The following is a 12014-nucleotide window of genomic DNA, read 5'->3' on the forward strand; positions in this document are numbered from 1 at the left end:
ACAGTTATGAAGTAGCAACGAAAATAATTTTATGGTTGGGGGTCACCACAACATGAGGAACTGTATTTAAGGGTCGCAGCATTAGGAAGGTTGAGAACCACTGATTAGAGAGTGTACTAGCAAGATAACATGAGGAAGAACATTGCATTCTTTTTTGAGCTAATGAATGTTAAGTATAAATACTTAAATGTTTATAAGTATTAAAATATAATGTAAGGCAGAATAATATCTTAATAGATATCTTTGCTGAACTACCTGGTATTCTAGCATTTATGAAATTAAATGAATAACCTTCATGAATTGAATTTATTGTTTACAAATAGGTAAATGACATTTAGGCCATGAATCTTTTATGAAAAAGTCTTATTTGGGAATTAGTCACACCTTATAGGAATAAGTCATTCTCATGTCAGCTTGGCTTCATCAAAATTTCACGAATAAAAACCTTGTAAATCATGTACAACAACATCACATTATAAATTATATTTTATCCAGACATAATAAAGAACATGAAGAGTACAAAAAAATAAAGAAAAATAAATCAGTCCCCTACCTACCTAGATGACTGTTTGTTTAGCATAGAAAATGTCCTGTGTAGTGACCTGAGAAAAGAACTAGCAGCTATTAATACGAGACATTATTGATCCTGTGCCATCAGGCCAAAAAAAAAAAAAAAAGACTATTCAACTTTTTAATAATAAAATTATAATAATTTCAAAATAAAATCTCAGATTTAAACTTATATCTAAATACATCATGAAATAATGGCCATATTTGGTTTCTGCCTTGGTTGTGGTCATACTAGGTTATTTGGCATTAGGCCAAAGAGTGTTCAGTGGACCACTTAATAAGCATATTATATTGGATAAACAATGATGCTTTATTGAAAGCTGTCATTTGGAAACACTAATATACATAATAATGACTTGGGGAAATTGTAATAAATGTCACTTCCTCTCTAAATAGTATCCCTCTCCCTCAATACTTATTCTGAATCAGAAATGGGCATTTTAGCCCTAGCTGGTTTGGCTCAGTGACTTAAGGTTAGGGTCCCGGGTTTAATCCTGGTCAAGGGCACATACCTTGGTTGCAGGGTCCTCCCTGGCCCAGGCTCTGTCCAGGGCATGTGCAGGTGGTAACCAATCGACGTGTTTCTCTCACATTGATGTTTCTCTCGGTCTTTCCCTCTCTTCCACTCTCCCTAAAAGATCATTGGAAAATATCCTTGGGTGAGGATTAACCAAAAATAAACAAAATAAAAGAAAGAAATGGGCATTTTAAACAACCACATCTTTTCCTGCCTGTCTCAGGATCACGTTTTGAGAAACACTGATATAAAAGAAAACTGTTTTAAACTTGATCTTCACCATTATAAACTGTCTTCATGTTTGCAAAGTAAGGATCAGGTGTGCAAATGGCACTGCTATAAACATAGAGCTTGAAAAAAGTTATGCTCTAGTTTAGTAAATTTAAAAAAAACAAACAAAACTAGAATATGACTCAAATTCTTAGTCCTGGACCACATTTTCTTCAGTAGTGAAACATGGCCAATGTGATGGAGCTGGAAGATAAATCTGTGAGCCTATTTTTATAAATGCTTTGACTGTTTTTCAGGGCTGGAGTGGTATAATTTCTGTGGTGGATGTATAGTTAGAATGGGGGTTTGGCACACAGGAATAAAGAGGGGATTCAGATTGAAAAATAGTGAGTAATTATACTCAAGAACCACCAGCCCAATCCTATAATAACTCTTCATGGCTTCCAATTCCTAAATTTATTTTCTGTTAAATGAAAGCAGTCATCTAAGTGATGTTGTGCTGGGAATCAGGACATTATAGAATATCTTAGTTCCAATTCCATAAATCTATATCTTCAAATAAAACCCCCAAGTACAAATAATACATCTCAATTCACTTTGTAAATCATTTTTCTGTGTTGGTTCTTTCTCTGAATCTTTAGCCAAAACTTAGAGCTGGGACAGATTCCAGGTGAGGACAAAACTGCAAAATTCTATACTCCCCATTCTTTGGTTATTTTGCCTCGAACTGAAGTGGATACTTGGCAATGAGCCACTGGGGGGATTCAAATTTTTCTAATTCACTCTCTTCGTTAATCAAGTTGACCAAGTAATTTCTAAACTTTCCGTCAGCTCTGTACTTCCCTGTTACTAGCCCAGCATGTCGTCTTCCTGCCGCAGAAACTATGTATAGACATAAAAAGGGTTCTCAAAAACAGTCTAGTCCTGCCACCCTGTTGGACAGTGTGAAAGCTACACCCAGCTTTCATGGGTAGTTGTTAGAAGTCAAGTGGGCTTGGGTTGGGAGCAGAAAACGAAGCTCTTGATGGTTCCTCCCACCACACCCGCTGTGGGCGATTCAGGAGGGTCTCAAGGGGAGAAGACGCAAAACAGTGGGACTCTGCCCTGACATTTGGCTCCGGATGGAGGCTAGTCGGGGATGGGGGGAGGTCAAGCCACAAGAACATCTGCATTTAGGGCATGTGACCTGGGTTCCAGTGATGGTTCTGACATTAAAGAACCATGTGCCCTCTGTAAAGGTATCTAATATTTCATTTCTTTATATAGGGTGTCCCAAAATTCACGCAAGAAGTAATTTTGATTGAAAACACAGGTTTGCCCTAACCGGTTTGGCTCAGTGGATAGAGCGGACTGAAGGGTCCCAGGTTCGATTCCGGTCAAGGGCATGTACCTTGGTTGCGGGCACATCCCCAGTAGGGGGCGTGCAGGAGGCAGCTGATCAATGTTTCTCTCTCATCAATGTTTCTAACTCTCTATCTCTCTCCCTTCCTCTCTGTAAAAAATCAATAAAATATATATTTTTTAAAAGAAAACAGGTTTATAATTAAAAATTGTAAATTTTTTATTGATTCATAAAGTATACAGTATAGGGTTATGTATGGAATAGCACATCGCGTAAATGGCCTCCACGGCTTTGCTGGCACATAGGCAAAGCCGTGGTCTTCATTGGTCTTCATTGTCCCTGCTCCTGGGCCATAATTGGTACTTGGTAATGCTTATCAAATTGAAGGGATTGAAATCAAAGGGCAACAGATATTAGAATCTGATTCAATAAACCAAGTAAAATTAGGCTTTTATTTTTTGTTGCTATTGTTAATGCTCACTCAAAATTCAAGTCTTGCGTGAATTTTGGGACACCCTATAATAAGACTAGAGGCCCTGGTAGGGTCCCTAGTGGCTGCCTGCCCACCGGCCGGGTATTCCCTCCCTTCCCCTGGTCGGGCTGGTCGAACTCCCGGACTACTCTGGGTCAAGGGGACAATTTGCATACTATGCTTTTATTATATAGGATAACCAGTACAAACCTGCGCATAGTTGTCCGATATACTTCCATCCCTTTCCTTCCCTCACTTGGGAATTATAAACATTAAAGAGACTAAGGTAGGTTAAGTTACTTAGACTAGTGCCTGTAACGTATTAAGGCTCAATATTACCACTGACTCTTACATGGCCAGTCTCTGAAAAGCTGACTGCACGCCGGAAACGCGCTGAACGCGGTGTAAAGGTTTACTCTAGCCCATAACTGCGCATGTGCGTCCCGTCCCCAGTGCTTGTCCTTCCCGGGCCCAAGCTCCGCCGCGGGCCCAAGCTCCGGCCCCGAGGGGGCGCCCCTTAGAGCGCGGGCACGTGGGTGAGGCGCACGCTCGCTCGAGGTGAGGTAAACCGGAGGGCAGGCCGTGGGGGAGGGAGGCGTTTACTTCCGGGTCCACGGTCGCTTCACTTCCGGGGGAAGCCTGTACCGCCGGCAGCGGGCAGTGAGGAAGGTGTTTGCGGTCGCCGGGTAGTCCCGCGGCCTCGGTGGAAACCGGGGAAGCCAGGCATGAAGATCACGAGGCAGAAACATGCGAAGAAGCATCTCGGCTTCTTCCGCAACAACTTCGGGGTCCGCGAGCCGTACCAGATCCTGCTCGATGGCACCTTCTGCCAGGCGGCGCTGCGGGGCCGCATCCAGCTGCGGGAGCAGCTGCCCCGCTACCTCATGGGGGAGACCCAGCTGTGCACCACCAGGTGGGCCCGCGGGCAGGGCGCGGGGACCCGCCCCCGGGGAGGTGGCCGTTAGGGGTGGCTCCTGGGAGGTGGGGCATGTCTGCGACGTGGGCAGAAAGGACCACGTCCTGGAATAGTCAGGACTCGTCAGCCCGGCGAGGAAGACCACGTGCTTTGAGTCTTGGTCCCAGCCTGACCAGCTGTCATTCTGGGCAAGTTCATCTCTCTGAGCCTTGGACTTGTCATCTGTTAAAAAAAAAAAGGCCAGAACTACTTATAATGTCGCCGAAGTATCAAATGAGGAGGCAGAGGGTACATAGAGCATTTATTGGTATCTGAAACCTACCCCCTTTTAACGGTTGCTGTTACTTGCGTGGCTTTTCCTAATTTAAGTAAGTAAAACAATCTCAAGCTTCACAGCTGCCCTGTGGGGTAACATCTTCGATTCCCAGAAAGGTAAGTCAGGGCTGGAGGGGAGGAACTTGGCCTCAGGTCATTTGTTTATTCAACCGTCCTTTTGCTTTTGTTAGTCCTCACCCTGGCATATTTTTTCATTGATGTTTAGAGAGTGGAAGGGAGTGGGAGAGACACACACACACAGAGAAACATCGATGTGGGACACACGGACGGACTAGAACCCAGGACCGTGCACTCCGAGGACCAGTGCTCTGTCCAGCGAGCCACACCGGCTAGGGTTAGTGGTTCTCAACCTTACTGCACATTAGAATCACCTGGGGATCTTTTTAAAATCCTCATTTCTGGGCCTCATCCTCCGGAAATTCTGTTTCTTTGTTACTAACGTTGTGGCCCCCACCCCATAACAAAGAAACAGAATTTCCGGAGGATGAGGCCCAGAAATGAGGATTTTAAAAAGATCCCCAGGTGATTCTAATGTGCAGCCGAGGTTGAGAACCACTGGGCTAGGGCTCTTCATCCGTCGTTTCTTAAGTGACCAGCCCTGTGCCAAGCACTGCAGCAGCAGGACACACTCCCCGCCCTCGAGGCCAGAAAGTGATGGTGTGCTTGGACGCCAGGTCCAGCGTCCGCACCTCCTCAGTGCGGAAACAGGATGGAACCTCGCGGGGGTGGGGAGGAGGGAGTGTGCAATCATGAAGGTTTCATGGAGGAAGCAACATGCGAGCCCAGTCACGGTGCAGCTCTGCGAGGAGGGACTGTTCTGAGTGACCGAAAAGAGAGAAGTGAGGATCTTGTGAGCATCTTTTGGACAAAGGAATGGAGTTGTGAAGTGCCTGGGAAAGAGATCAGTTGGAAATGAAGTTGGGGAAAAGGTTAATGGAGGCTAGATTATGAAGAACTATGATTAAGAAACCTAAGCGTTTTTGGTTTTTTTTATTGTACAATGTTACTTTAAAAACTATTTACTTGAAAAGAGAAAGTTAAGCCCTATCTGGTTTGGCTCAATGGATAGAGCGTCGCCTGCGGACTGAGGGGTCCCAGGTTCGATTCTGGCCCCTTAAGGGCACATGCCTAGGTTTCGGTCCCCAGTGGGGGGCATGCAGGAGGCAGCCAATCAATGATTCTCTCTCATTATTATTATTATTTTTTAAATATATTTTATTGATTTTCCACAGAGAGGAAGGGAGAGAGACAGAGAGCTAGAAACATTGATGAGAGAGAAACATCGATCAGCTGCCTCCTGCACATCCCCCACCGGGGATGTGCCCGCAACCCAGGTACATGCCCTTGACCGGAATCGAACCTGGGACCCTTCAGTCCGCAGGCCGACGCTCTATCCACTGAGCCAAACCGGCTTCGGCGATTCTCTCTCATTATTAATGTTTCTTTCTCCCCCTCTCCTTTTCTCTCTAAAATCAATAAAATAAATTTTAAAAAATAGAAAAGAGAAAGTTAAAATGACCCGTAATGCCCCATCAGTGAGTAACCACTATTAACACGTGTGGTATCATCATTCAGTGCTTCATAGCTACACAGACACACAAGAGTGCTCTTCCTGTGCATACGGTGTTCATGGCCTGCTTTTCTCACGTAACTACTCTGTGAACAGCTTCCCATATTCGGAACTTCTCAAGCAGTGCCTCAGATAGGGCGTAGATACCCCAAAACATTTGATTCCCCAGCCTTCAGGGCTGCCAGACAAGTCCTTCGTTAACCTGTGCCCCTGAGTTGGTTGCTTGTCCATTTATCACCATGTGGCATAGAAATGTGAACATTTTTAATACAGTGCTATGATCTAAAAAAAAAAAAAAAGATTGAGAAGTACTGCAGGAGATTATATTCTATAGCATTTCTTTCCTAAAGAATCTATTTTAACTTCTGAAATATTTCATACATACACAAAAATAGGATCGTATAATGAAATGTCTGTCGCCCAGCTTTTACAGTTATCGCGACATGGACAACCTTGTTTCATTTATCCTCCACCCCTTTTTATTGATAGTTTATTTTAAAGCATATTATGTAGTCAATTTTTGGTTATGTATCATGAAGAGATAAAGAAGCCTTTTCAAAGTCAGGATTCAAACAAGGTACATAAGTTGCATTTGTTTGCTATGTCTCTTAAGCATTTTAAAAACTGTAACAGTTCTCTTCCCTCCTCTTGGAAATTTGCTATTTATGGTTTTAAGAAATGAGGTCACTTGTTTTTCGGTAGAATGTTTGCTGCCACTAGTAGTTAGAAGGTTTACTCACACTCAGGTTTGAAGAAATTTGGAATTTTTGTAATTTGAGGAAGTAGCGCGGCAGAATGCTATCAGACATGACAACTATCTTTTAGAAAAAATAATTGCAACAATGTGAGGGGTATGTTGGAGGAGTAAGAGAGAAGACAGGCAAACCTGTTTTGTGGTTGTCCCCTCAAGAATAACATGGTCCTGAACCTGGAAGGGGAAAAGCAGGAACCTAAGGGGTTCTGCAAGGAGACATTACTGAGATAGATACCAACAGCTGACGGGGTGCGGGTCTGGGGGTCTGGGCAGATAATACAATCAAAGCCCTGGAGGAAGGTAGTTTGACTTTAGATAGGGTGAATGAAAAGTGGATGTCAGGACATCTATAGGATTTATTCAGTAAATAGTTGGCAATTTGGGCTTGGAACGCAAAATAGAGGTCAAAACTGATGACTATAGAAAGCAAACTCTCTTTAAAGAAAACACTAGTGGGGTGACAAAAGGACTCTGGTGAGGGCTGGCTAGGTTTGAAGAAATCTTTGACTCAATAGTCCTTTTTTTAAAATATATTTTATTGATTTTTTACAGAGAAGAAGGGAGAGGGATAGAGAGTTAGAAACATCGATGAGAGAGAAACATCGATCAGCTGCCTCCTGCACACTCCCCACTGAGTATGTGCCCGCAACCAAGGTACATGCCCTTGACCGGAATCGAACCTGAGACCCTTGAGTCCACGGGCTGACGCTCTATCCACTGAGCCAAACCAGTTAGGGCAATAGTCCTTTTTTTTTTAGTGTGATGGAAGAAGTGCCTGGGGAGCTTATTAAAATACTCATATTTGATGCCTCCACAAGAGGTGCAGATTTGGGAATGAGAAGCAAACTAGAAATTAATACAATTTAATATGACTGTCATTCTGATATGAATTGTTTATAGATGACACTTGGAAAAACATTGGCTTATATTAATATGAAAATGCAGAGTGAAAGGAGGTAGTGGTTGTTTTGCAGCAATCTGATGTCTTGAGAATTTTTACTTTTCTGAACTGAAAATACTGTGAGGGTGTACCAATTGGTACTTGAAATAGAACATAGCAGTGTGGTTGGGGCAAGACATCTATTATCAAACTACTTGGATTCACATTTTAGTTCTACCACTTATTAATTTGAATTTGACCATATTGCTTGAAATCTCTCAGAATAAGATGCTCTGACATCAGGATAATTTAAAAGTAAGCTGCCAAGCTTCATAGGACTGTTTTGAGATTAAGCAAGAATTTATGTAAAGATCAATTAGATGCTGCCTGGCTTGTAATAAGCACTCAGTAAATTTTAACTGTTATTATTGTTATTTCTACTTGGTGTATGAATTTTCCAGGTCTTTTAAGAGTGAAGTGGCTACTGTATGATTTGTGGCTATCATATTAAAAATTCAGATTGTATTGGTATAGGTCAGTGGTCAGCAAACTGCGGCTCACGAGCCACATGTGGCTCTTTGGCCCCTTGAGTGTGGCTCGTCCACAAAATACCACGTGCGGGCACGCACATACAGTGTGATTGAAACTTCGTGGCCCATGCGCAGAAGTTGGTTTTGGGCCTGCGCGAGTCTATTTTGAAGAAGTGGCATTAGAAGAAGTGGGGGTGTTGGTCGGGCGACGGGAAGTGCTGCACAGGTGGCCGCGGGATACGCAGTGCGGGGGAGGCGCCAAATATCAGCAGTACTTAAACTATATAAGTAGGTAATGAACCTACCTAAATAGTTTAAGTTTAACACATTTGGCTCTCAAAAGAAATTTCAATCGTTATACTGTTGATATTTGGCTCTGTTGACTAATGAGTTTGCTGACCACTGGTATAGGTTTAGCGTTTTAAAATTTGAGTATTATTTTTTATACTTGCTTTATGTGAACACTTAAATATAATCATGAACCACTAATAACATTTTCTTTTTCAGGTGTGTGTTAAAAGAGTTAGAAACATTGGGACAGGACTTATATGGGGCAAAACTGATTGCACAAAAATGCCAGGTTCGAAATTGTTCCCATTTCAAGAATGCAGTGAGTGGATCAGAATGTCTGCTTTCCATGGTTGAAGAGGGAAATCCCCATCATTATTTTGTGGCATCACAGGTGATACTACTTTTAAAACCAAAGTCGATTTTTTTAATCATTTCTATATATACTTCATATGGTGCTGTTTATAATCTGAAAAAATTAGTGCAAGTGGTTTGCTCAAGTGCTTCGACTTTTAAAAAATACTGGCTTTTAAGTTAATTTGCAATCAATAAAAGCAGTTGTCATTAGAGAATCTGAGAACTTTAAGCATGTTGATTTTCTTCTCAATTACTGAAGTTTCCTTTTTTAAAATAAAAATTTATTGATACACATATGTGATGACATGTTTTGAGTTCTTGAAGGGAAGATAAGTACAGCAAAGATTTTGCATTCTATGTTCATGGATGTCTTTTTCCTTGTTCTGTATTTCATACTATTTTTTAAAAAGTCTTGTTTCATGTTATTTGAGACTGTACCATAAATATGGAACTGCTTCAGGCTTTTAAAAAGACTAGGAGGGAGGAGAAGAGAGACTTTCAGGAATGATATTAATGAAATTCACTTTCATACAAATTTGCTTAAATATGCTAGCAGAACTATAAAATGATATAATTAGAGGCAAAGCTGAATCTAGAATCTGAGTCAGCTAATTCCTACCGTATTTCTATTACTTCAACCTATGCGAGCAATCTGGAGCATGATCTTAGAGCAAAGGCAAGGGACACCACCTGACATGTCTACCTTTGCATTAGTTTGTGATTCGTGGTCCTAAAACAGCAATTTTCAACCTGTGTGCCGTGGCACATTGTTGTGCCACAAGAAGTTTTAAAACATGCAATACCTGACTGTTTAGTCAGGGGCACTGACCTCTTTTCCCTTAGATTATCAAAAATGACAATAGCCATTCGGTGTGAGTGCCCTGTCTTGAACTTTAAATATATAGGTCATAAAATAGAGTTGCATCTTATTGATCACATCACATAATAAGGTTGCATCTGATTGGTTAATCTTGGTACCAGAAATTCTTATATATAAGTACAATACCTGATTTTTCTTTTAAGTCACTTTGGAGCAAAAAGGGTAGGTAATTACTATTATTATTACTATTATTATTATAATCAATATTATATCTATTCTTTGTTAGATCAGCAAAATATATTTTTTGGTGTGCCACAGAATTTTAGTAATTTATGTGTGCCATGATAAATATGAAAAAGGTTGAAAATCTCTGTCCTGGAATATTGATAAATCTAGTTCACATTGTTGCCACTTAACTGTGCTCAATTTTTATGTTTCTCTTCCTTTCTTTATCATAAAATATACTGTGCTCCCAATAGTGAGACATACTAATTTGAAAAATAAAACCTGTGATTTCTTTTATTTTTAATATAACCCTCTTGAAGTTCTTAGAAATATGTCTAAGGCACCTCATTTAACTCGCATACTTGAACTAAATAATTCTTTTTTTCTTTTTAATAGGATCAGAATTTATCTATGAAAGTAAAGAAAAGACCTGGAGTTCCTCTTATGTTTATTATTCAGAACACTATTGTCTTGGACAAACCTTCTCCCAAAACTATTGCCTTTGTTAAAGCAGTGGAGTCAGGTCAGCTTGTCTCAGTTCATGAGAAGCAAAGTATCAAGCAACTCAAAGAGGAACAGGGTTTAGGGAAAAACCCTGAACAGAGAAGAAGAAAAAAGCGCAAGAAGATAGGTGGCCCCAATCCTCTTAGCTGTTTGAAGAAAAAGAAAAAAGCACAGGATACAAAACCATCCTGCTCTGAAAACAAAAGAAAAAGAAAAAGAATCCGGAACAGATCGACCTCAAAAGTACTTTCTGGAACGGAGAATGCAGAAGGATAAGGCATCCTTTGGGTACTTTGAATGGCATTCAAATGTGAAAAGTAAATTTCTTTTTAAAACTGTGGAAGTACGTAGGATAAAAAAAGGCAACGCAAAAAAACTGAACTTATTTTTATAAATGAATATCTACACTAATAAAAGAGAAAAATGGTAATTGGCGTACAGCGATACTGTTTTCATTGGCTAATCAGGGCTATATGCAAATTAACTGCCAACTAAGATTGGCAGTTAACTGCCAACAAGATGGCGGCTAATTTGCATATGTAGGCACAATGCAGGGAGGCGAAAGGGAAAGCAGGAAGAAGCCCCCTGCCACTGACAGTGATCAGAAACCCAGTGGGGAGCTAAGAGCTGGGGGGCAGGGCAAAGGCGGTCCTGGGGCCGCCTTTGCCCTGCCCCCCAGCCATGATCAGAGAATCAGGCGCCTTTGCCACTCTGGCCAGTGATAGCAGGAAGTAGGCGTGGAGCCAGTGATGGGAGCTGGGCACGGTCGAAGCTGGCAGTCCCAGGAGCTAGGGGTCCCTTGCCTGGGCCCAAAGCGAAGCCCACGATCGCGGCGCCCCCCGCTGCCACTGCAGGTCTCCGCTGCCCGGGCCGGACGCCTAGGCCAGAGGCGTTAGGCCTGGGCAGGGGCGGAGCCTGCAACCGCGGGGAGCTGGGGGTCCCCTGCCCAGGCCTGACACCTCTGCTGGAGGCCTCAGGCCTGGTCAAGGGGCCGATCCGGTGATTGGTGATCGGAGGGTGATGAGGGTCAACTCCTCTGGCTGAGGCATCAGGCCTGGGTGGGGGGCAGAGCCGGGGATTGGGGGGATATGATGGTCCCCTTGCCCAGGCCTGAAGCCTGGGTCAGAGGCGTCAGGCTTGTGCGGGGGGTGGAGCAAGCGATGAGAGGGAGATGGGGGTCCCCTGCCCAGGCATGATTCCTGGGCCAGAGGCCTCAGGCTTGGGCGGGGGCCAGAGCCAGTGATTGGGGGGAGATGGGGGTCCCCTGTCCAAGCCTGACACCTCTGGCGGAGGCATCAGGCCTGGGCAAGGGGCCGATCAGGCGATCGGAGGGTGATGGGGGTCAACGCCTGAGGGCTCCCAGTATGTGAGAGGGGGCAGGCTGGGCTGAGGGATGCTCTTCCCCCCCCCCCCCACACCCAGTGCACGAATTTCGTGCACCGGGCCCCTAGTTGATCTATAAGCCTTTGCCTAAAATTATTTGTAAATAAAAGCAAAACAGTGAATGGGTTTAAGTGTGACAGTGTTCACTTTGCTTACTCTGATTTTGGAGGGTGTTCATTGATGTAAAACTTGTTTCTCACCATCACCCCTCACCCCACAACATTATATGCAAATAGTTTTAAAAATCAAATAGTATTAAAAGGCTTGTAACAAAAAAGCAGTCCTCTTTTACATTCACAGAGGAAACTTTCTTTTTCAA

General features: G+C 42.8%; 1 protein-coding gene across 1 annotated transcript; it reads left to right on the forward strand.

Annotated features, from left to right (window-relative positions):
* Nucleotides 1–3657: 3657 nt before the first annotated feature.
* UTP23 (UTP23 small subunit processome component) lies at nucleotides 3658–10746 on the forward strand. The gene is made up of 3 exons (XM_081111639.1): nucleotides 3658–4045; nucleotides 8626–8800; nucleotides 10205–10746. The coding sequence occupies exons 1-3, from the start codon at nucleotides 3858–3860 to the stop codon at nucleotides 10586–10588; spliced, it is 747 nt and encodes a 248-aa protein (XP_080967765.1). The 5' UTR covers nucleotides 3658–3857; the 3' UTR covers nucleotides 10589–10746.
* Nucleotides 10747–12014: the final 1268 nt, after the last annotated feature.

Source organism: Myotis nattereri, assembly GCF_964212035.1.
Source record: "Myotis nattereri genome assembly, chromosome: 17".
Taxonomy (NCBI): Eukaryota; Metazoa; Chordata; class Mammalia; order Chiroptera; family Vespertilionidae; genus Myotis; species Myotis nattereri.

Coding starts and splice junctions, on each gene's coding strand:
- UTP23 (XM_081111639.1), top strand. CDS start 3,858: ATGAAGATCACGAGGCAGAAACATGCGAAGAAGCATCTCGGCTTCTTC. Junction 4,046..8,625: donor ACCCAGCTGTGCACCACCAG/GTGGGCCCGCGG, acceptor TTTCTTTTTCAG/GTGTGTGTTAAAAGAGTTAG. Junction 8,801..10,204: donor ATTATTTTGTGGCATCACAG/GTGATACTACTT, acceptor TCTTTTTAATAG/GATCAGAATTTATCTATGAA.